This window comes from Lepisma saccharinum, chromosome 20 (assembly GCF_977018435.1).
Source record: "Lepisma saccharinum chromosome 20, izLepSacc3.1, whole genome shotgun sequence".
NCBI lineage: Eukaryota > Metazoa > Arthropoda > Insecta > Zygentoma > Lepismatidae > Lepisma > Lepisma saccharinum.
The window spans coordinates 27,066,884-27,093,314 of NC_139248.1; the positions used below are offsets into that span (position 1 = coordinate 27,066,884).

General features: G+C 40.5%; 1 protein-coding gene across 6 annotated transcripts in view; it reads left to right on the forward strand.

Moving 5' to 3' along the window:
• Positions 1 to 5,862: 5,862 nt before the first annotated feature.
• Positions 5,863 to 26,431, forward strand: part of by (focal adhesion protein tensin) — an 826,913-nt gene continuing 806,344 nt past the window's right edge. For all 6 annotated transcript variants that reach the window (XM_083142275.1, XM_083142279.1, XM_083142284.1 and 3 more), the window contains exon 1: positions 5,863 to 6,082. In XM_083142275.1, the coding sequence (XP_082998401.1) occupies positions 6,005 to 6,082 (78 nt within the window). In that variant the 5' untranslated portion in view covers positions 5,863 to 6,004. The remainder of the gene's footprint in view (positions 6,083 to 26,431) is intronic.

The window sequence follows — 26,431 nt, forward strand, 5'->3', positions numbered from 1 at the left end:
TAGCTCTAAGTTCCCTTATTTTGGGGTCTTGAAATTTATTGCAATAAAACACAGCGTGTTCTGGAGTATCAGTAGTCTTACATACTTGGCACTGGTCATCTAGACTGAGGCCAAAGCGTTTCAAATATGCCTTATAAGGGCCATGCCCTGTAATGAAGTGTATCAACCCTTTAGTTGGTTTAAAGAGTGAGTTCATTGTCCAGAATTTAACGTCAGGCATATATAGCTTCGTGTGTACTGATCCCGAGTATTGTCTCCACTCTTGTTGCCATTTGCTTTGTAGAACCTGGTCAATGTCCTGCATGGTATTCACATTAATTCCCAACAGCATGAATATCTTAGCTTGGTCTCCCTTCCGAAACCAATATCTAGAAGCGTGTCTTTGAACCTCAAAATCAAGAGGCAAGACACCAGCTAGCACTATAGTTGACATAGTTGACGTTGTGCGAAAGGCCCCAAGAATTCTCAACAAGACGTTGCGCTGTGCCGATCTCAGACGGTCCCGGACAACTTTCTTCCTAGAAAGGAAAGCCCAAGTAGACGCTGCATAACATATAGTTGTAACAAATATCGCTTTATAATACAGCATTGCGATCTTGAATGGTATCTTAAATGCAGTATTACCCATGTTTAAGATATTGTGTAAAGCTGACTTGGCCTTAGCTGTAACACTGTTCACATGAGCTCTTAGGCTCATTTGAGCTTCCATGTGAATTCCAAGGTATTTGATGACTTGAACATTTTTAATTGAAGAGTTCTGAAACTTGAATATAGGCGCTCGAGCCAGTTTTCCCTTAAGGAGGATTTGATATGTCTTCTCCTTAGCTATGGTCAACTTAGATTCCTCAGACCAAATGGCCACTTGATTCAAGATCTTGTTAGCATTGAACTCCAAACCTTTGCGATTATTCGATCCGGTTATGATTAATAGATCATCTGCATAAGCAACACTATCTATGATCTCATCCATCCTGCTGAGAGCCAGCAGTAGTGGTTCCAAGGTTATATTCCAAAGGACTGGCCCCAGGACAGAGCCCTGAGGACAGCCTTTGTTGACACTCCTGCAGATCGTCTCATGTCCCCAAACGAACTGTATTCTCCTGTCTTTCAGGTAATCACAGATTAAGCTGTATAGAGGCTTAGGAATCTGCAACCTCCTTAGTTCTCGTAGTAAGTATGGCCACCATACATTATTGAACGCTCCGCTAATGTCAATTGTAATTCCAGTAACATACTTATAATGAGTTTGGTTTATAGATGTTATCACACGATTGACCGCATCCTCAGTAGAGCGTCCTTTAATAAACCCATACTGTTTGCTGGAATTCCTTATTAGTGTTAGTCTTTCGTTTAGTCTCTTTGTAATCAGCCTCTCAAAAACTTTGCCTAAGACATCCAAGAGGCAAATTGGCCTGTAGGATTTTACATTGGATGGATCTCTTTTGGTATCCTTTAAGAAAAGCACTAACGTTGCTAATTTCCAGTCTTCAGGAAAAATCCCTTCTGCTAGACATTGGTTATAGATTGTCTGTAAACCTCCGAGAAGTTGGTTTTTAGTAATTTTGATTAACTCGTTTAGAGTTCCATCAGGACCCGGGGCTTTGCCATTTTTCAATCTGTCGATCACCGCGGCGATTTCTTCCTGTGCAAACGGTATCACCAGTGTAGGATTTTCATAGGTTACATCAACTGTAGATCTTATGTTCTTCTGGATTGGTGTGTCCTCTTCAGAATCGTCCAATGGTAGTAGTCCATCCATTATGAAGCTTACTGCCTCCTGCCATGAGCTTGTGTATGTATTGTCACTCTTCTTAAATGGTACAGGGACGAATTTCTGTGAATTTTTTTGGGCAGCTATTTTGTATGGCATGCTCCAAGGATTTTTAAGGATCTCCCGTTGTACTAGACAGGCCCAGGATTTGATCTTGTACTGTTCAATAAGCTTACCGTATTTCCATTTGGAGTTTCGGTACTTCTCTAGATAGAATGTTCTGTCTCTATCCGTCTTGGATTTTTGATAGAGCTTTCTGAGTCTCCGCGTAATGTTCCGTCTTCTCATGATATACTCTGGCCAGGCTTGTTTAGGTTTCTGCTCCTTCATCTTAGGAATATGGCCTGGCGCAGTCCCCAATATGTGCACAACTGTAGCTACATTTCCAGAGATCGTGTTATCCAAGGTTATCGGATTGTGCCTTAATTCATTTGCCACAAGAGTGCGTAGCATTTCTTGGTCACGCATATTCCATTTTCTTTTGGTTAATCTCTTGTTGACTGGTGTGTGTCGTCTTTTAAGTTTGATACAGTAGCTAATCAAGTTGTGGTCACTAACTGTCAGCTTCTCAGCAACCCACCAGTTATCTATCGATAACCGCCCATTCATGTTTGAAATTGTCAAGTCAATATTCGATGTTGCTCCTGCTCTATTAGAGTATGTTGGAATATCAGATCTTCTATTTAAAACATGTAAGTTTTTACTGGCCAGTAGGTCTTCCAGTTCCAAGCCACGGTTATCTGTGACCTTGCTAAACCAATGCTTTGATTTAGCATTCGAGTCCATTCCAATTAAGATGTTATTCATGGATAGGTCAGTAACAATTCTTTCCAGTTGATCCAAATAAGGTTGTATAGGATCTTTAAACTGGCAGTACATATTTACTAAAACCCAGCTATCATCTCCTAAGCAGATTTTCGTTACTATACAGTGAGATGTTGAGTAATTGTGTAACCAGAATATTTGTAAGTCACTATTGGCGATTATAGTAAATGTCATTGGTTTATCAGATATTGAGTAGACTTGCATTCGACTCGGAATGCCAACTGGTTTTCCTTTCAGGTGGTAAGGCTCCTGGATGAGAGCAATGTCTATATTATGAGTAATAATATGATTTATCACTTCTTGGGTTGCTATCTTAGAACCCTGCGCATTGATTTGAATCACTTTAATTTCATCAAGAGTTTTGCTATGTACATCTAGAGAAGGGTTATCCATAATTAATTTTAGAAATGATTCTATCTCTTATCTCTCTGTAGGTTGGACATTCTTCTTTAGCGCAGTTTCTTTCTCGTATTTTACAGGGTATACAAACCCATATGTTTGCTGACGGACAGTTTTCCTCTGCATGGGATTCTCCACATTTCCCACACACTGTCTCTTTGTTGCAAAACTTACTAATGTGACCTAGATCTTTACATTTAAAGCATCTTGGCACCGAAATAAAATCTCTAACAATAGCCACTGAAAAGTTTAAGAACAGTCTACCTTTACTTAGGATTAGGTTTCTCATGTTTGGTGATGCTTCTAAAACTACATGAGATGAGGCCTGATTCCGCCTACCAGTCCGAAACCTAAACCTCAGGTTGTTGTACATTTCCTCATCAGTCATAATTTCGCTAAAGTTCATATGATACAGCTCATCCATTAGTTCCTCATCCTTGTACGACTTGGATATATCGTACAGAATTACCATAGGATTTTTCTTCCTTGTGGGTTCCATCTGTAGTCCGCATTCAAGAAGTTTAGGGTTATCTTTCATACGCTTGAGTTCCTGGTCAGATTCCAGTTCAACTATTAAAAGTTCTTTGGTTGGACGCATGTTGGTGATGCGTATCTTATCTTCTGCAGGCTTGATGTTCGACGTAATTACCCTTAGAATGTCTTTCGGTGTTTTTTCTTTCGCTTTGATGAATAAAGTTGGTTTAACAACTTTTGAGGGTTTAGGTACTTCTGGTATAATATTCATCTTTAATTTTCCAGCATAAGTTGGATTCTCGTTGTTTTCATTTTGTGTATTTAATGTTTCTCTTGATCTCAGTATCTCTTGAAGATACTGCTTATCTTTCTTAATTTCATCGTTAACTGCGAGGGTAACCTCTAGCTTAGTCTTCAGATCTTCATATTCCGCAAGTATTTTGCTAATAATGTCTGTCATCAAGGTCTTTGAGGTGATAGATATCTTTTCCCGGGCTATTCCCGCAGCATCAATAGCACCCACCTTAATCTTATTAGAATATTTATGTAAGTTCTGCGGAAATGAATCGACTTCATATTATACAACAGTAAACAAGTATTTTGCTTATTTAATTTTGGAGTAGGTTAGTCTTTCTGGTGGGGGTCCCGACTCCATGGACCCAGGACCCCGCTCTAAATACGTCAGGGAACAGAGGAAGTTGAATAGCGATTGGACCATTTTAATCTACTCCTATGAACCCCTTTCAAACTTGCAAACCTAAGTCAAGTTGGCGAGCCTATGTTATGACTTCCGAACTAAGTGTCTTAGAAATAATAATAATAATAATAATATAAATGTTTACATCAAAACAATTATAATTATATTAAACTAAATAATAATATTAATATTACAAATAAAACATTATTAATTAAAATATGTAAATTAATTATTATTGTATTATTAGTCCTAAATGTACAGGTAAAAAGACAGTATAAGAATAGATATAAAAGAGCACGTATACATTATATAGCTTACGTGTAGCTAAGATTGCCAACTGATCTGGCAAGGGAATTAATGTCAAATAGATAATGAAATGAATATTTATAGAATAACGAAAAAAGGATGTTAGATCGAGTTGAGGAAAGTACAGTTCCTGTTTATATTTTATGTCTATTAATATCAATACTAATGTGCCTAAATCTTCTTTCGTATTGTCCATCACAAAGTTCTATGATCTCACTTATATCCGTGGCAGCATCGATTATACTACAAATGTGAAAACAATTATATTTTTATAAAATAATTTTAATGCTAGGTAAGTCTTTCGGGGGGGGTCTGGACCATAGCCGCCGACTCCATGGGGCTTGGGGGGGCTCTAACGATGTGGGGCAGAGCTTTAGAGGATCTAATGTATTATTTTGCTTCTCTTGTAAAGTTTACTCTGAATTGTGCCACATGAACTTAACTTTAAATTCACATTTACCATCAACTTGGGGGGCTCAGACCACTAAACCATCAACTTTGAGGGAAAGCTATGATCAGAGAAAGCATAACACATGACTTATTACTATATGCTAAGTATGTAATTATGAGTATTGTTAAAATTTTTTACAAAAATGAGTTTCAAAAGACGATGTGCATGAACTAGGGTAGTGGATGGGACGTTCGGGCTACAACTGGCTCTCACATGACATTCAGAACGAGATCATTGATATATTAGGGAGATCTGTTTTGCGCTCCGTGGTAGCAGATATTAAAAGTCGGAAATATTTTGCTATTATGGTTGACGAAACTTGTGACATATTCATCCGTGAACAATTGACATTTTGCATTCGAACTGTAAATGAAAATTTTAATCTTTTTGAGGATTTCATGGCTTTTACGAGATTCCGAACACTGAGGCCAAAACTTAAAAAAGGGAGAGAGTGAGTCATTCATTAATTTATTTCAGTGATCAGAGCCCCCCCCCAATAATTTTGACAAGTCGGCGCCCCTGGTCCAGACCCTCTGGATCCCTCTAAATACGTCCTTGGTTATATTTGAAGGGAGGTTTGAAAATGAGTCCCGATTTCACACTGAAAATATGCCAGCCATCAGAAATGTACTCCCCTCGACACGTTCCTCCCTTTCTGCACAGGTAAGCCCGCCCATAACGAAGGGAAAAATGCGAGGCAACTCGAAAAACGAATGCCGATAATGAATGGGGTTCATTGTATACCTGGAACGCGAAGGGCTGTGGGGGGTACTTGGTCAAAACCTCCAAAAAAACAGGAATCCAACTCCAAGAGAGGGGATGTGGGTAAGCTTCCCCCGCCCGGTCCCATTGTACCGTTTCCGCGCTCGCCAGTTGCCAACACTGCCTTTCGGAGCAGTCGGCTCGCGCTTGGCTCCTCGCATCGCACCAGTGTTCGCGGTGCAGTAGAACCGAACGGTCGGGTGTCGGCGAGGTGTGTCGAATAGTGCTGCCGTGGTTTAGTTGTTGTGTTGCTTTTTTTTTTGGTTCCCGGAAGTGATGGCGATTGCACGTGTGTTGTTCTAGTGAGAGGAAGGGAAAGATGCCGTGGCTCAATTCCTGCTTGTGTCACGAAGAGAAGAAGCCCAGCATCAGCCCGCCGTTGCATCTTCTGCTGAAGGTAAGAAAGAGGTGACCGACCCTCTCTCTCGAGAGTGGCGGCCGGCCTTGCGGTGCCGTGCCTTGTGGGTGAACACGTGTTCTGCCGGTGACAGCTGGGGGGGGGGGGGCCTTTGTTGTTTGCAAAACGATTTCGATACGGGATGTCTTGTAGTGGCCTCGCTCTTTTCGTGGCACTGTTATCAATTAAACACCGACCTCTGTGCCTGAGTGGTTAGCACAGCGCGCTACGACGCCAGAGATCCCCGGGTTCGAATCCCGGTCCGGTGTACCTTGTGAATGTCCTTGTGAAAGACTTCGCAGATCGTGTTATTTCGAAACTTAATCTAATTTTCCAGTAAGTTTGCCACTAAATCAGTTTCGTCTCGTTCGATGGGTCCTTTCCTTGTCTACCAAAAGCCCCATTTTTGATAGTACTAGTTAATCCAATGACGTCGTCGTCGCCTTGTAATCAAGGGGTCCCTGGTTCGCTACCGGTGGAGGCACATTGTGGTTCGGATCCCACTTTAATCTGTAGATCCAGTCCCGATTAAAACACCAAACCAACCAGTCAATCAATCAATCCAATGACGTATTATTTATTAAGGAACGACTTGAGATGACCGGACCCCTCTCAGATTTTCTTCATATTTGGCTTACTCACTAATTGAGGCCTCCAAATAACGAATCTGAAGTTAAAAGTTGTCGGAAACGTCTAGAAATTGCAAGATAAGCGAAAACAAGGCGTTAGTTTTCGGAATGGAAACCGTCGATTTTCGCGATTTTTTTTGTTTCACAAGCAAATATATTCCTGATACTACCACGATACGAAATTTTAACTATGTTTGCCTAACCTAACCACACGTCAATGGTTCGTGGGGCTAGCGTCAATGGTTCGCAATTATTTTGCAATTTCTAGACGATTCCGACAAATTTTAACTTCAGATTCGTCATTAGCAGGCCTCAATTAGTAAGTATGCCAAATATGAAGAAAATCGGAGAGGTGGTCCGGTCATCTTAAGTCATACCTTTTTTAATTGCCAACAGACTACATAATTATCCTTCTCATCTCTCCCTCTCGCCGACCTCTGTGGCGGAGTGGTTAGCACAGCGCGCTACGACGCCAGGGATCCCGGGATCGAATCCCACCCTGGGAATGATTGTTCTTTGTGAGTGTCCCTTCATCATTTCCATGATGTCATCACGCATCCTCATCTTTGCGATTAGCCAAACGTGGCAGAAAAGTGACGCTAAATAACTAGAGCTGAGGCGATACCACTTTCAGCCGATACCGATACCCTTATCGATTCTCACCGATACTTGAAAATTATAATAATTAAAAGTTATTGAAAATATTGATAAATATTTTGAGTGTAAGTATTGTACTCCAATTGCGTTCATCAATTTACCAGAATTTCTCTTTAATTATTCAAGAATCACATCAGAATATTTAAACACATGTAATCACAAATTCTAGTTTTTTTTATACAAAATCCGTGCAAATTTTTTAAAGAAAATAAATTTTCCATAATTTCCAGGACAATTAGTCTCCGTGAAAGTGTCACGCGTCATCTTTGCGGGGTCTGTGAAAGATCAAAATGCGGATAAAATATCGGTCGAACAAATTCCAACCGATACAACTGGTATCGGCCGATATCGATACATCGGCAGTGGTATCGACACAGCCTTATAAATAACAAAAATACAAATGAAAGTTTGCTTGAAGTCCACTTTGTACGCACATAGGGGCTGGACCTACAGTTTAAAGTGGAATCCGAATCACTATTTGACAATCGGATATCGAACACGAAACTTATAAGGCGACAATGCTATCTATCACTGCGCTATCGGGGAGAGCGTCCATTAGCTGAAAACCTTGCAGAATTTTGTATTGGCCCGTAGCTGACCAGGACCAGAGTGGGGATCCAGTCATCCCTTCTAGACTCGTAACTAATCCCACCCCCACCGTTTCAAGCATTTACACAGGCCCGTAGCTAGAATCGATCTTCAGGGAGGGCTCACGGTTTATCAGGGGGGGGGCTTTATAAACCAAGCCCATTTTTAAAATATTTAACAGTATTAAATGATGGTAAATTATGTGTGTGTGTGTGTGTGTCGCGGGGCCTTTAGTTATATAAAACTAGCTGATTGCCCGGGGTTGCCCGGGTATTTATTTCTCCCAATCTTGTATTATACAGGAAAAAAATGAATTCTAACTATATTGTAAAATATAACTCATTTTAAATGTGATCATGAATGTCACCAATTAGCTTAGCGACCCCGAAAATTATGGATTCGACACTAATATAGGTCGTCTTCGATTATTTTTACTTGTCACCCTCTTCCGACGTCCACCCCTAGGGATGCCAGGGGGTGTCTTGGAGTTGAACGGCATTGAGAGAGTCACTATTCATCTTAGCGACCCCGAAAATGTGGATTCCAAACTAATATAGGTCGTTTTCGATTATTTTTACATGTCACCCCCTCCCACCCCCACCCATAGGGGTGTCTTACCCCCACAGTATTTATTTCCAGATTGCAAGTGCTACGTGTTCCAAGTTTGGTTGAAATCGCTCCAGGCGTTCGAGAGTTATGCTGGAACAAACATACATACACACTTACATCCATTTTTATATATTAAGATTTATAAATATCATAGAAATGCTACATTTTTCCATATCTTTTAAAACAACTCTTGAAGTGTTAATTGACTGATACTGAAATTGTCCCTTACACACTCCATACTACTTTAGTTGATACAGAACAAAATGCACAATATTCAATCACAGTGCGTACAGTACATTCCAACCCTGGCCGTAATTGAAATGACCCTTCCTTTCCAAAATTTGTAATCTATTTGATGCGGATGCGAAGGGAAATTGCATGATGACATCAAAGTCACAGATTTCTGTCTAAACGGGAGGTCGCAACAGGGAGAGTGAAGGTACAGATAAAAAAGCTCCCCTATGAAACAACTTACAAAGTCTAGATAATCTTCTAAATACTTGCAGCTACTTAGACATCAGCTCATAAACAAGATGAACGAATAGCAGCTGTTCATGTTTTGTGCATTTATCCTTAAAGTTGTGAACTGTCTAAATTTCCACTCTTGCAATCAAATTACACAAAATAGTTTTACCTAGTGTCAAAGGGAGCTGATGGCGCTTCCACGGGGTTTATTCACACACCCCTAATATCGCCCAAAGATTTCTCAACATCCCCTACAACTTTTCACAAATGCCCGATTTATGGTCATTTTGGCTCTGAATTTTCGCTTTCACACTCTTTACACCATCCCTGGCGGAAAACCCTGGATGTGTGCTTCGGCTAGATTTTATTATTGCCTTAAATCTTTATGCTCAGGTAGCGTAATCGGGAATGGACCTTGAGTTTAAAGTGGGATCCGAAGCACTATATGCCTCTACGGGGAATCAAACCCGGGACCTCTTCAGTTGTAGATGACAGGATTATCACCGAGGCAAATAAAACAAAAAAAACAATAAAATCGTTCAGCGCAAGAGAGAAAATTCTTTTCCGTGCCGAAGATACTTTACTTTGAAGATTGAGGTTTTCGGGCATCTCTCATACCTATCTTTAGCGGGATTCAGAGAAAGCACAAGGACGACTCATCCTGAAGTCAGTTGAAAGTACAAACAAAACAGATGCATTTCAAAAATAGATTACTTCTGTAGAATCCCACATTTTAGGCAAGCGCCGTGTCCAAATGGTATGCGTCGTCGCCTTGTAATCGAAGGGTTCCGGGTGTGATACCCAATGGAGGCACATAATGGTTCGGATTCCACTTTAAACTGTAGGTCCAGTCCCTATTAGCCTTAAAGTGGACTTAAAACAACAAATCAATCAATCAATACAAACGGTACCACGTCTTATGGCCGTCCGAACGACATGTGTTCGATTCCTGACGTGCTCGCGATTTTTTAAAACATAAACGGGGCTGCAACAATGACTTTTCGGCATAGAATTACTTCCACAATACACTTTTTCTACTATTACTATAGCATAGTGGCCCTCAATCATTCACATCTGACTACAGCACGGTTAATATTATAGGTCTGCACCGCTATAGTCGACGCGCTTTGAAGTCCACGGACGCGCCCACCAGCTTCAACAATCACATTCAACGCACAGTCTTGCCACACATCTACTCTCCACGTCTACTCTACGCCACCTTGTCCCTTCGCGCACAAGCACCTTCCCACGATCTCCATATTGAAGTTGCAAAGTACAGCAACATCGTATCCGCAGTCATGTGACTGAGACTTCACGTGGAGTAGACGAGCAGAACGACAGCTGCGCACATTGGTTGAAGGTTGAGTGTAATTGGACGAAAACAACTCGCCCGCTATTTATCCCCACCCACGCTTGTGGCGGCGGCTTTCTTTAGTTCTTCGACGTTAACGAAGTATATGTGTGGACTATACAATTATATGGGAAGCAGCATAATAAGCGATTGATGTGCCGACTTTCGTCGCTCTGAACGCTGGTATAAGAAGAAACCGAGGGTATAACACCCACACTTAGCTAATGTGTAGTGTAGATTGCTATCTTCAAACATTCATGGACTTTATTCCTTTAGATAAATGCCACCAACAATTCGAAATTGCAATCGCATATGATTCCGTTGAATGGAATTCAGTGCAGGTGGCATATCACGAAATTGTTATTTATACTGTATTTATTTAGTTATTTAATTAGTTCAAACATAAGTATTTATGACGAAACAGTTTTTGTATTAAAATATGTACATTTAGCCGTCCCGTTTCTCCTTCAGAAAATTATGAAAAATATCCCGTTTTTTTTTTAAAAAAAAAAAAAAATTGGTCACTTTAGTACAGGACTTTTAGCGTTTAACTACTAACAACGAGAACCTTTGAACAGCAGAATCTTGCGGCTATCAAACTATTTAAGGAGGTACGAGGAACCCACCTCCGTGGCAGAGTGGTTACCACTGCGCGAAACGTCGCCAGAGATCTGGGGTTCGAATCCCGGCGTGGACATGAGCGTTCTTTGTGAGTGTCCCTTCACGAATTCCATCATATCAAAACTCTTCGTCGCGATTAGCCAAGAGTGGCAGAAAAGCGACCCTAAATAACAAAAATCAAATAGAGTGAAAGGCTTCAGAAGGATACTGTACCCCTCTCCAAAAAAGTTTGGAGTGTAGGCAATGTATCCCTGTTCCTGCGGCACTGTGAAAAGGCATAACGTCGCTTTCAGAAGATAAAACGTTTAATTTAGCTTTTTTATGCAACATTTCCTGGTGGGTTGTTAAGTGTGTGCGTAAATCATTTGAATGCGGCGTTTTACTTGAGCGCATTAACCAGAAGCAGACTTTTCCCATTCTTAATGACGTCACTATTTCTTTTCCAACCTTTCCTTAGAACATCTCTGAAAATGTTCTCCCATTTGCTCAATGGGATAAGTGAATTTTGCTAATGTTAAATTGAATTTTCTGATATAGCACTGGCAGTGGCGTGTGCTGAGTCTAAGACTTGGACTTGCTCACTATGACACCTGGTCCTATGGAGGAAGGGAGAAGACTAGACTAATTCTTGACTACTTCAAGGAAGCAACGTTGCCATCCCAACGGTAGTCAGGTTGCAAACTCCTAAGATTTCATGTTTCCAACTCCTAAGAATTCAGGTTGCCAACTCCTAAGAATTCAGGTTGCCAACTCCTAAGAATTCAGGTTGCCAACTCCTTAAGAATTCAGGTTGCCAACTCCTAAGAATTCATGTTGCCAACTCCTAAGAATTCAGGTTGCCAACTCCTAAGAATTCATGTTGCCAACTCCTAAGAATTCAGGTTGCCAACTTCAAAATCGCCATTATCTTCTCATTGAAATGAGATTTATTCACAGTTTATAATAGATTCTATTTCAGTACTTTACTTCCTAGGCTTCAGGCTTCACAGGTAGCCTAGCTAGCGTGGCATATACGCTCCTGAGCACTTTCGCTATTAATACAATTACAAGAACTAAAACACAAGCCTATTCTGTAAAAGCAAATTGTAATCATCTCCTCTTGTTTTGAAACCAAAACAAGTCTAAGAGGAAAAACACTTTTGGAAAATTAAGATTGTGTTTCGTAGAAGCAGTCCAGTGCTCGTCCTTAATTTTTACGAATTGGGCTCCACATTTCAGCTTTGCTATTTCGTTGCCTTCCTGTCTCCCAAGGTTATTCGTTGATTGATTGATTAAATTGATTTTATTTTGCTTTGCTTTTCTGCCACTTGCGTCTAATCGCGACAATGAGGATGAGTGATGATGCGATGAAATTGATGAAGGGACACTCACAAAGGACACCCATGACCAGGACGGGATTCGATCCCGGGACCATGGCGTCGTAGCGCGGTGTGCTAACCACTCTGCACGGAGCTCGGCTTATTATTAATCGTAACGATGAAGATGAATCGCGATAGATAAGTGGTACGTATGTGAGGAAACATCCTTAATACCCTTCGCGACGCATTACTCTAACCGTTCCGCCACGCAGGCGGTGGCGCTACTACACACCACTGTGAAAGACGGATTTAGGGGGTCCAGTGGTGTCCGGACCGTCCCCCCGAAAGAATTATCAAGTTCTAAAATTAAATAATGAAAAAATATATTAGCCTACTTTAGCTTTTGTTGTATAATTTCCTCTGAACTTATTGTAAGACAAGGATTATATTGGGTTGATACTTCTTTGAAGGACAGGAAGGACGTATTTAAGGGGTCCTGACCCCCCCTTCCCCACCCAAGAGCCTTATTAATTACGAAAATTAAATAATGAAAACATTAGTATTTGTTGCATAATCGATGGTTATTAATTTCCTCTGAACTTTTTAGAAGGCAAGGATTATATTGGGATCACACGGTTTTGAATGACATTACAAAGAAGATTAATGTACACTACTACTCAAAATAATATGCAACTACATGTAACATCATTTTTGTTATTCGATAAAATATTCAATTATTCATCTATTTGACATTAATTTTATTGTCAGAGCACTTCTTTTTATGTAAATTATTATGATCTTAACTACAGGTAAGCTATGCAAAGAATATGCACTGTTATATATCTTCTTATACAGTCTTTTTACCTATTCGCGTAATAATAATATAATATTAATTTATGTATTGCAATTAGTATTAATTTGATTTAATGTAATTATTATAATTTAAACATTATTATTATTACTATTATTATTATTATTCCTGAGACACTTGGTTCAGACCTCCCCCCCCCCACCGAAACATATTTCTAGATACGTGCCTGCACCGGTGGTTTCCAATCTTACTCCTACCAAGTCTTGTAAATGTCAACTTTTTACACAGTTATAATGCATCGAATACTATAACGTATCCAATTGATATAGCGGTTGTCGTCCATGATTTTTCTAACTGTGCGAGAATTGTTATTTTTTCCCCGTTTAAACAATCGCGCAAGTTGTTGTTGTTCCTCGTGTAGGTCTTTGTAACCAAATCCCTTTCTGTGACTACAAAAAAATTGATAATTTCATCGGGAATATGGTCTTCCTACATTTCTTTTTCATTTCGGCCAGAAATTTAATAATTTTCGAGGCAAATGGCTTCCTCATCATGTTGGATTCCACCTTGACTGATATTTTTGAATCTCTTCCGCCCTTGCTTCAACCTTCCATTGATTTCGGATTTCTTCACTTTTAACTTTGTCTCGTAAAGTTACTCCACGTAAAGACGACAAAAATCTTATGTGTGAACAATTTATTTTAGTTTCATCATGTTGACGAAGGGTCCAACATTCGCTACCATATAGAAGAACCTGTTTTGAAATTATCTTATGATTTTCTTTTCTCATTTGTTTTCCAAAATTTATTTTCAAAATTCCATTTAATGCATTTGTATTTTATTAAATATTTTCAACATCTTTTTGGTATTCACAGTCGGCAAGGTTTTGTAATACAATTGTCTAATAATAATAATAATTACTGTAAAATCGAAAAACATAGTCCTGCATGAGTTTTGAGTTTTCGTTCGAAGTCCATTTTTATGCACAGATAGGCTAATCGGGACTGGGCCTACAGTTTATAGCGGGATCCGAATCACTGTGTGACTTCATCGGGTATCGAACGCGGGACAATAGTGTTGCATGCTGAAATAGGCCCAGCTACACCTTCACCACCTCATCCTATTTCATTTTACGAGTTACGTTTCACTAGCTAAATACTCTTCTCCTGTGATGTTGCACGATACAATTACCCTTAATTTCTGCACCTTTCTACTCTTCTAGAGGTTGTAAAGAATTTCACCTAACAGTTTCTATGAGTCGTTACCATCTTCGATCTCCTCAATGAAGTCCCCGGGTTCGATTCCCAAAACTGGGGGGCGTGCATGTTCTTTGTGAGTGCCCCTTCATCAATTTTATCATATCCTTAATCATTGTCGTCTCAATTAGACAGAAGTGGCAGAAAAGCGAAATCCATATAATGTGATAATGCTGGCAATGTACCCGTTGGAAGTTACAATATGGTACCGTTAAAATTTAACAGATCTATAGTCTGAAGTGATATCCGAACCACCATACGCCTCCACCGGGCATCAAACTCGGAGCCCCTTCATTACAAGGCGACACTTTTGTCTTACTTCTCTGTTGACTTTCTTGGTCATGAATCAAGGTTTTTTGACTGTGTAAGACCAGTTCTTGTGGTATCTTCGAAACTTTTTTCACAAATTTTGCTTGTAATGGAAGATCTTTTTACTGTTGTTTAGCTGTTACTAACTAGTGAATGATGATTCTGTTATTTGGGACAAGAACCTAAAATAAGTCTCAGCATGTAGTCATAATTTTTGGCTTTGTAAACATTGTTTATCAGTAACAATACAAATTACAGAAATGCAATATTTTTTTCGGTATCCATGTTTAGCAACTACGCTCAAATCTTGGAATTATGTGGGCAGTGGTAAGCTTTTGAGGAAGTGGGAGGGACATTTTTAAAAATTTATAGTGCATATTTTTAATGCATATTTGCGTGCATATTTTGCCGTTTTTTAGTGCATATATATGCGCCCCCTAGTCATGATCAGCACAAAAATCCATGTCTCTCCAAGGATTCGATCTCGAGTCCCTTGACGCCGTAGCACGGTACGCTAACCATTACACCACGGAATTCAACAATAGTGTGTTTCACTGCGGCTCTAACGGAGATAAATAGTTTAGTAGAGGAAATTATGGAAATTATAATGAACACATGTTAAGGAAGTGAGTGAGGATGACTATGCATTAGAAAGGAGAGGGGCTAAATGCGAATGTGGGACGACACACTCATTGCAGCGATAGGCAAAGAGCTCTCTGCTCCTGTAGTTAAGCACCGTGGCACCAGGCCATATCGCAAGAGGCAGTTTCCGATATGATGCGGCAGAGGGTTTATCGCAATGGGAGATAGTTCGATGCAGACACTGCATATAGAGTGGGCGTAACATTCCTATGCGGAACTCTATTTCGTTTGATTACGTATTCTGTCATGTGCTGCAAGCTGAGCAGCCTACAAAGTGACTAAGATGTAACCTCTTTGTTGTTTTCGGTGCTTCCTCTGTTCCAGAATCACGTGCCGTAACCAGAAGAGCTGGGGAGGGGGGGGGGGGGTTAATGACGTTATTGTATGTGAGGAAACATAGATTGGGCCAGGGTGCGAAATCCTGGCGGGGGAAACGGGGGATTTCCCCCACCAACAATCTATACCTCAATAATCCCCCCATCAAAAATTTCCCGGGGGTTTGTTACAACAAAATATAAGCATTTAGTTTCGATCACTTCTGTTATGTACTCTACTACGAACAATATCGAAAACACTCAAAATAGTATGGTTGTGAATGCAGAATGCCTTGCGACTTTTACATTTGGAGCCACATGACAAGACATCGGTAAACTCGCAAGAAGAGCTCAGGGAGAGGATCTTAACAGCTGGTCAACACATCAAGGACACCATCACATCACGAGTTAAGAGACCAAATGTCCGTAAAAACCTGCGTGCCTGTATTCGTAACGGAGGTGTCCACTTTGAGCAAGACGTGTAATGTTCTTTAATTGTATTGTTAATTGATTCCATTCACATGAAGATGAATGACATATTATTTCTTGTACACAAATGTGAATGTTAGCAACATTTGTACCTTGTTGGATAGCAGATGACACAAGGAAGTAATTTAAGTTATTTGTACGCTTCGTGTCATACCATTTTTGTTATTAATACGTTGCCAAGTAAACTAAGATTGGATTTTTTTATGACCACTTGTAAGTTTAGACCCACCCGTTACTTACATATGATTGTTATTTGGGCAAAACTTTCTTTTTCAACGAACCACTTATTTGGTAGCTATCAGAAAACGCTAAAATAAGTTCCATACAATGAGCAGTTTTTTCTCAATTCATCTTTTTATGTGGAAAATTGTCACTTTTTTTTAAAAAAAACAATAGAAATTCGATTATCTCGAAAACTACTAATTTTCGGACGGGGTATCATATGGTCAAATTTATTGCAAATTGTCTCTACTTTAACCCCTTTCAGGGAATACATCTAATTACCAGTCACCCTGTATATATATATATACGGGGGCTAGATTAAGATCTTCCTCCCCCCACCAGTCTTCATTGATTTCGCACCATGCATTGGGCCGAGGATCTGTGGTGTATGAATTAGCGTCATGTGCTAAGAACTAAGAAGCCAAAGTTCCGTGTTCGATTCACGGGTAGGACATTGATATTTCTTGTGTGTCTTTTTATTTATTTATCATTCATCCTCAAAGCAAAATCTAATTTGAGATTATGACAATTGCTTTTTTTGTTTCTGTTCATTACCGCTCCATTTTTCACGATAAAGTTTGCAAGGTGAAGAAGTATACAGTTTTGCAGAAAATGTATATGTTTTAGAAGTTTGTTAAAATGCAAACAGATAGGCCTATTGATAGTATCAGCTTACACACACTAGGTGACGTATTTCTGTTCATTCTGGCAGTGTAAGTGACTCAAATGTCGAACTATCTTCCATGTGGACTGTATTGCTGCAGACCAACGAGGCGCTGGCGTCTGATCTCACAACCACTATAATCCTCTGTGGGGGTCCGTGTTGTGTCCTATCCATGTGCATTTTATGATTACTGTTTCATCTTAACACTAGGCTGAACGTTTGTAGTTCACCGGACGAAGCAAAGTTCCTTTAATTGTGCAAAAATTTGCATCTGCACATTTCAGTCGCGTGAGGCCTTACAACCGCTCCCGTTCAATCTTCCCGCCTCTACCCCCTTTTTTAGCGTAATTTACGAGAATAATAATGTTTTTGATACTACTACTACTAATAATAATAATAAAAATTACGTAATTATTATTGTAGTTATATTATTATTATTATTTGTACGGTTATTCTAGTACTTGTCCCCCAGATCAAAATTCGTGGTTGTGCCTCTGTTGGTAGACTTCACTATTCATCCCCATCGTTGCAATTAGCCAAATGAGGCAGAAAAGCGGCTTTAAGCAAGCTAAGTTAATCAATCATGGAAGTGTAAGTTAAGTTACAAGTCAATTTTTCATCTACAAAATTGTTCTCGATCGCGGTAATATTCGAGGTGACGCGTCCTCAAGGGAAGCACTGTGATCGCCATAGAAAAAAATCTTACTTGAATTTATCCACCACAGGAATTAAACCCGCGTGTCAGATGCCTGACAGACTTCTTCATTTTTTCCTTATCTTCTTTTGCTTTCTACTTGTTTTGTTTATCTTCACCACGATAAACACACACCCGCATCTACTCCTTACACAGGATTCGAACCCGGGACACCAGGCTGTGTGGTGTTCCCACCGGCCAGTCCTCCGCCGCGGCTTCTATCGGGAAAATTGCACTAAAGATATGATAAAGCTATATTATTGAATCCAATGTACTTCAGAGAGAGAGAGAGAGAGAGAGAGAGAGAGAGAGATGTAGAAGAGGAGAGAGAGAGACAGGGAGATAGAAAGAGATAGGGAAACACACACATAGAGTGACAGAGATTGGAGGGAAAGTGATAAGGTGAGAGGCGGCAACAGATGAGAGAGAGGAAAATGAGACACAAAGGAACAAAGGAAGGGAGATATACAGGCAGAGGGAGAGATAAGATCAGAAAGAAAGGAAAGTAAAGAGCCGATGGAGAGTTGAGAGAGAAACAGAGAGGGATGGAGAGAGAAGAGAGAGGAGAGAAAGATGACAGAACCGGTAAGAGAGTGAGAGGGGCCAGATAAATAAGGCCCGTAGCCAAGCAGGGGCCAGGGGGGCTGAGCCCCCCTGGAACTGTCGTCAGCCCCCTTGATATTAGGTAAAACTATTTTGTACATTTTTTTTGCAGTGAAGAGTGAAAATGTAGACAGCACATATTATTTTGCTCACAACTTTGGTGAAGAATAAATTCACATAACATGAACAGCAGCTATTATATTATTTATCTGTACTGCTGCCACTGTTGCGACCTCACTTTTAGACAGAAATCTGTAACTTTGACGTCATCATGCAAATTCCCTCCGCATCTGCGTCAAAGGTCAACAGATCCCAAGTTTTGGGAACGAAGGGGTGTTTCATTGCTTCGGGCAGGGGTGGAATGTACTGTACGCACTATGATTGAATATTGTACATTTTTTGTATGATTATAAATATCTGTATCATCAAAGGTAGTATGGATTGTGTAGTAAGGGATGATTTCAATAGCAGTCAATTAACACTTCAAGCGAAGTTTTTGTATATTTCTAAATTTTATGTAACCTTATTTCCCCCCACACACACGCACATAATTTACCTTCATTTAACACTGTTAAACTTTGAAAAATGGAATTTGTTTACAAAGCCCCCCTGATAACCTGTGACCCCCCCCCCTGGAGATCAATTCTAGCTACGGGCCTGGCGGTGAGATAGATCGATCAGAGAGGAAGGATGAGATTGGGAAGAAAGGGGTGAGAAACAGAGAGAGGAGGGAAAGAGGAGGTAAGAGAGAAAGGAAGGGAGAGATGGGAGAGAGAGAGAGAAGACGAGCTCACTGCAACTCACCGTTTGCAGCATTTAGACTACTCCCAACTTTCCTTTTTTCCGTTGGCGAGCTTTTCGCAAACACCTTAATTTACATATTCCCCCGAAAACGACTTGAAAACTTCTCCATGAGCTTACATGTAAATTCTGTACTTTCAGAGCCGGTCCCCAGCAAAGGAATTACCGCATTCGACCCTCTGTTAGCTACTACACCGAGACGAGGCTGTAGGAAGCTTGGCACAGACTCGGGTCGTATTTGTATTTGTACTTTTGTCATTTAACGTCGCCTTCCTTCCACTTTTGGCTAATCGCGACGATGAGGATGAGTGACGATCAGTTGTAAGTCATGGGCACCACCAGAAAATTTCCAAGGGGTCAAAACCGAGTTAAATATGTAGGAATCATGTTTAAGGGTCATCATAAGAAACTATTGGCTAATCGCGAGGATGGAGATGAGTGATGATATTATGAAATTGAGGAAGAGACACTCACATGGAACACCCATATCCAGGCCGGGATTCAAACCCTGGATCCCTTGAGCCGTAGCGCGCTTGGATAACCACTACAACTGGGAGGTCGGCGAAAGGAGCGGTAGGGAAGAGAAATGGAATTTTTGTTTGGTAATATTAGTAAAAACAGAGAGGCAAGAGATAGAATGAAATAGAGAATCGAGAAAGAGAGAGAGAGAGAGAGAGAGAGAGAGAGAGAGAGAGTAATATAGAAGAAGAGAGAGATAGGAGGAGAAATATAGAAGACAGACAGAAAGATAGAAGGAGAGCGAATGAGATGAAAGAGGAAGATCGATAGAGAGAAATAACAAAAAAAAACGCATGTTTTAGGAATTGTCCGTGCTCTTTACTCGTAGCTGCATATTTTTGAAATGCAAAAATCAAATCATGCCGGGTCCAACGAAATCCACAATCTGCTCTGGAAAGCCCCTTAGAGGTCAGGCCAGATAAATTGTTTACAATGTTGCAACATATTTGCGAAATCAGAAGGAGTTACATAAACTTAAGTGTAATGTTGTCGAGTTCACAAGCGCCGCCACGGGAGTAGTATCTAAATGGATGGTTTCTCAAGTTTTAAAAGAATTAGATTGGATTGATTTCTTGTTTTAAGTCCACTTTATGCACAGTAAGGCTAATCGGGACTGGACCTACAGTTATAGTGGGATCCGAACCACTATGTGCCTCCACCAGGAATCGAACCCCTTGATTACAAGGCGACGACGTTACCACTGCGCCATCGGGGAGGCCAAGTTTTAAAAGAAGTAAAAGAGTCGTTGGGGAAAGGTAAGCTGAATTTGTGTACTCCGACAGGTAGAAAACAGCCCAGGAAAAAGCGAATACAAATTTCGTTGAAAATCCTCAGACCATTCCGCTCCCTCCAGGTTGTAACACTGCGAACCAACGTCGTTGCGGAGAATGGAGTGGGGAAATGTGGTGCGAGATGCGCAACAGCTATTTGTAGCGACTTGTTTTTAAACTTGTCAAGTTATAAGTAATACCCTTTTGTGAAGGCCCGCGCAGTGGCATGTGACGTCATCATAGGTAGGCGATACAAACAACTAAGGATGTGGTCTCGTCCTCGGCTCATAAAACGACTACAGTAACTTCATATACTGTTTAACTGTGTCCGACCTCCGTTACGCAGTGTTTAGCACCACGCCAGTGTTCGCGGGTTCGAATCCTGGCCTGGGCATTAGAGTACTTTGTAAGTGTCCATCTTTTGAATCATGTCATCACTTAACCTCAGCTTCGCGATTAGCCAAAGTGGCTGAAAAGCAAATAAAATAAATCAAATCAATCACTCACCCTTCTGTATAGGGCAATCAGTTCGTAAGATCCGGCATATCTCTCGCAGATTTTCAGTGCTTTCTGTATGTCACAGCCTTGACACCAGATCGCGCGCTAAAACTAAACTTCATAACTCAAATTTTCATTCAAAACCTTTCACCGTTTTCACAAATTGAATACAGTCAAGTGTAGAAAAACACTGAAGCCCCTTATTGAACTTAATATTCCAAATTACCGTCATGAATAGGTGAGAGTGAGTGTGTGTGTTTTGTTGTATGCCCGTGCATATAGATTAGACTTTTATTCTTGTATATAATTAATTTTTTCTTTTGTAATTTTGTATTATTCTTTCTTTGTTTACAGTATTTATTATTATTATTTATTATTAAGTGGAAGAAAAGGTTATAAAGCCTTAGCTTCGGGCATCCCCGATGGCGAGGTGGTAACGTTGTCGCTTTGTAATGAAGGGATCCCGGTTTCGATACCCGGTGGAGCCACAGGTGGTTCGAATCCCACTTTAAACTATAGGTCTAGTCCCGATTAGCCTTACTGTGCATAAAGTGGACTTAAAATGAAAGCTCAAACTCAAAGCCTTAACTTCGCTTGCCTTTCGTGGGCAATGGGAAGCATAATCCCAAAAATACTTTCATCAATTGGATGGTGTTTGGTCCACTGGGAAGCATTATTTCCACTACCCACATGTTTTGATTTTTAAATTAGACAAATGTAGTATATATAGATCTTAACATTTGATTAATTTGATTAATGCCCTTCGTAGCTCTGTTGCCATCTGTTGAGCAAATATTGTATCGTATTTTTATACTTTTTTCCATTCTTCCTTGCGAAGCAACAATCACAAACTTTGTTCACTTTACTTTGTTCTGCAACAACTAAAATCGTATTTTTGTTGTTGTAAGCAAACGGAAAATGTCACTAATAACCTTCAATACATAGGGAGTCCAAATTTGTGGTATTTTATTATGTGCAATGTAATTGAAACTTCTATTCAGTAACACATTCGAGTGGAGTTGTTGGACAGGTTCTCGCAATCTTGAAAGCCGTGAGTAATCTGTGGGTTGTGGCTTTTAGCACTTTTCACCAAATTTTAGTGCCTACAAAACAAACTACCTACAGAAGATGCAGTAGATTTAGCTACGGGGGTGTTGAAAGAAGAACATATGTAGTGAATGTGATGTTCCACTATGCACGGAACCATGTTTCAGACAGTTCCATGGAAAGTAAAAGTCACTGCTTGTTTCCTTCTGTGAAAACTCAGAGTATATTCTAATAATTAAATGTTGTCAGATAAAAGTGTACATTCAAGCAAATTTAACAAAACTAAAAAAGTGAAGTGCGTTCCCATTCTAAAAAAAAAAACAGCACATACAAAACCAATGCCAATAAACCATTCAAAGGGTATCATTGTCATGGTTACCACATTGTTATTCTCCATTTACGATGTTTTTTATTTTGAATATTTTGCAGGAAATGTAATTTTATTTGAAATTTAATCTTATTTTTCATATTGGACACACAATATCACATAATGTTGCAAATAGAAATGAAAACTTTCCTGAGTATCTGTGACGTGAATTGGTCCAGTGGGAAGAAAACCAATTTCGTCCTACTTTTAGAAAAAAATGGCCCATGAAAGGGTTAAAGAAGATGTAATAAATAAATAAATCAATCATGCCCAACTGTGGCGCTACAGTCAGTGACGTAGAACGTAAACAAAGAACTCTAGGAAGGACATCCAGAAATTAAAACAGTGTAATATATTTTAACCTTGTTTTATAGTTTATATATTTCCTGCCTCTGTACAAGAATCCAAATCCTAACCATCAAAGGTATAAATAATTATGTAACAGTCAAGCCATAAAAGATAATACTTTCAGTTATGTTCGTTTAAGTATAGAGCCACACGGGCACAAAAAACGTGATTGTAATGTGCACGTGCGCACAATAGCTACATTTGGAATTCTCCAGGCGTGAAACTTCCCGCAACTGGTCGTTTCATATGGAAATCTCCGTAGGAATGGCACAGCGCAGTGCCTCTAAAAGACAGGTTTTTAGCGTGTGATACAGGCTCGTGAATTATAGCCGGAACGCATGCATGAAAAACAGCGCTTCACATTTCAGACAATTTCCATTGCATTTACGTAGCTACGTACGACTAAAATGAAATCATGAATTCTATTCTTTTTCCCTCTGCTAACACGTTTCGATTCGACTGTGCCCACCTAACTGTAACTAATTTTTCATTGGCACAATTAGTTCCGCGAATTAAATCAATAACTACCGCGCAAATGCAACCGCAAGCTTGTGTACACTCGGGTGATATTATGAATATCAAATAGATTGCTTTGTTTTGAACGACCAATTATGGAATATGAATCTATTGTCTGCAGACCTCTCATATAAATTTAGGGACGTTTATGATTGGTTGGTTGAATTAAGTTATTTTACGTCGCTTTTCTGCCACTTCTGGCTAATTGCGAAGATGAGGAGTGATGATCAGTGGCGCAACCACAGGGGAGCATTACCCCCCCCCCCCACCAACCATTGACGGAAATGAGTTCTAGAGGGGCAAACATTGACGGTCAAGTGTGCCTGCAGGGGGCAATTACCGCCCACAACTTCAAAGTTTTTGCAAATAAAAATACTTTTAGTAAAATGTTCTTGCTCGCAATCCCTGCTTGTCTTAGTCTTATCGTGTTCAGAACTATAGATATGGGGCGACGGTAGTCAGCCCTGGGCGCCAAACGATCTAAATAGAAATAAGTTGTAAAATTGATTGATTGATTTGTGGTTTTTAAGGCCACATTATGCACAGAAAGGCTAATCGGGACTGGACCTACAGTTTAAAGTGGGATCCGAACCACTGTGCCATGTGCCTTCTCTGGGTATCGAACTCGGGACCCCTTGATCACAAGGCGACGATGTTACCACTACACCATTGGGGAGGCACAAAAGTTGTACAAGAGAGAATGCATTGGTGTCCCGTGAAATTATTTGCGCCCTATTAAATCAATATTAATTTCAACCTGCAAAAAAAATGGATCCAAAAATTTTCTTGCTCGCTCCGCTGGCACTGTGCCTTTGTTCGTTGTAATGCACTGTATAAATTACCAGACAGAGAAATAAGGCTTGTCTCAATTGATTTTGTTTTCAATGCATGAACAATTGTAAAATGTAAAAAGTAACACTAAGTAATTTGAAAGTAACGTGATGGTAAAGCCTTACTTTATCGTACAGTATATTCATCTAAGAAATGGACTACACTCTAAGGGAGAATACACACCGAAGCGAAATGCGTCACCTGCTCGCGTGAGGATTTCACCAATCTAACGCAGTTTTGTGCAGCCTGTTATGTCGCTACTGTGTGAAACGTTGCTGCTGATTGACTCCTTCACAAGCGGCATATGTCTCATGCCGTTTCGGTCTAATATCTTCTTAACACACATGGCGTGTGTGTGTTCATGAATTTACGAATGTAATGTAAATTTGTATTTAGGAGGGTGTAGGAGGGAATTTAGAAATTTACGATTTGTAAAACATTTGGAGTGGATGTACAGCCCACCGCCCAGGAGAAGATCCCTGACGGAAGTCAAGTGACGTAGCGGCAGGCGAGTGCACACTGGGCCAGAAACAAACACTGTGGTCTCGCTGTAAGCTTTAACGCTTGATTCACATCTACGCTCAAATCACTGTCCGCACATGGTCAGGGGGTATCCACATTAGCGGTAAAGGTATGATCATCGAAGAACGTTTATTTGCACTTACAATGTGCAAAGCTACAAATGCCAACAATGGTAAACATTACTTTGTCGGTCTAGGTTTGGCATGAAAATTCTCGGGATGATTGTTTCATATCGACACTGTTGATCATTTCTTTTATTCGAACGTTTCCGACACAACACGGCTAAATAATGTACAACTACCATAACTATTACAACACCACGAAAACCACGAAAAATCCCAAACAAATCACAATTAAACACCCACGCGGAAGCACTTCCACAACGACAATGACCGCAGCGGAAGACTTCCTTCTACCCCTAAAATCTGCAAATAGACCTCTGCACGCCCTCGCCCCTCATTTGGAGATCTTCTCGTGAGCGGCGAGCTGTATTTCTTTTTAAAGTCTACTCTATGCACAGGAAGGCTAATCGGGACTGCACCAACAGTTTAAAGTGGAATCCGAACCGCTATATGCCTCCACCGGGTATCGAACCCGGGACCCCTTTATTACAAGGCGCCGACGACGCTACCACTGCGCCATTGGGGAGGCCTGAATCTCTTGTTGTTGATCACATGTTGGTCTCAATGGCGATTGGCGGAGTGATCATCACATATCGCTACGAGCCAAGAGGTTCAATGTTCGAACGAGGGTTGTTAATGGTTCTAGACGGCAAGGAACCTTTTTTTCTGTGAAGTATTTAAATTTGGTCCAGGAATATTTTTTTTCCCGGATCTATTTAAATAGGGTCAAGGAACCTTTAAATACGGTCCAAGTTCCGTATTGAAATGAAACTACGCAAATTGGACCGAATTTAATTGTGCCAGAAAAGGGGTTTCGGTCCTGTTACGGTACCCATTAGAATTTATGGACTCCTGGACCTTTAACAACCCTTGTTTCAACGACCACATGGGGAAGGGGCTACTTACCCGCTCTACTACTCACCCCCCTCGCGATTCCCATGGCCTCATTGTTGTTGTAAACATGGCAGTTGCGCTATCTACCTAATTTGCTCTGGCAGTACGTTACCTCAAACTCTGGGTTCTTTTGCCCATCGTTACAGCGGGGAAAATGGTTGTCTTGTTAGAGGTAATTGATAGAACAGCGAATGGAGCAAGAAGTGCGCCGTGAGCAGCCAGTAACGTCCGTGATAAACGGCGAGTAAGTCAGCAGCGACAGCAACGCGACATAATTGAAATTCAGAAGCGAGGACATTAATCCAACAAATTGCCATCTCGACAATGCATTCCCCGAGGCTGTAATTTCCCGAAGACAATCGGAAGAGAAGTCGACGAACCGTGGACCCCAGAAGCCGCGCACTGAAGCCATTTTCTTCTCTCCTCCCAATGTATTTCCATCTCGTGGATCCATGCTATTTTACGATCTTTTTGCCATTTCTCCAGCTATTTTCCACGCGTCTTAAAGAAAAGCAATTCGGTCTTCTTCCTCTTCTTCTTCTTTTTAATGTGTCTGTGGAAACTGCGCAGTCACCTACGTGCGAAGTCACTCAGCTAAATGGAGTTCCTGCGAGAACTTTAACCACTCTCCTTAACAAACCTTCGAATTACGTCACTGACCCCGGAGAGAGCACGAGAGTCGAGCAACATTGAACCCTGAAAGTGTATTATGCGTGCTAATTGCCTGGCTGCTTTGTCATTTGGAAACCTGGGGAAATTTTATTGCCGCACCGAGTCTTACACTTGTTCCTAAAGCTAATCCCAATTTATTTTAGCATTGTTTTGTATTTCAGGCCGTTTCTATATGTCGACTATTAGGAGGACTAGTGAAACGACGAGAGAAAAAAGAAGG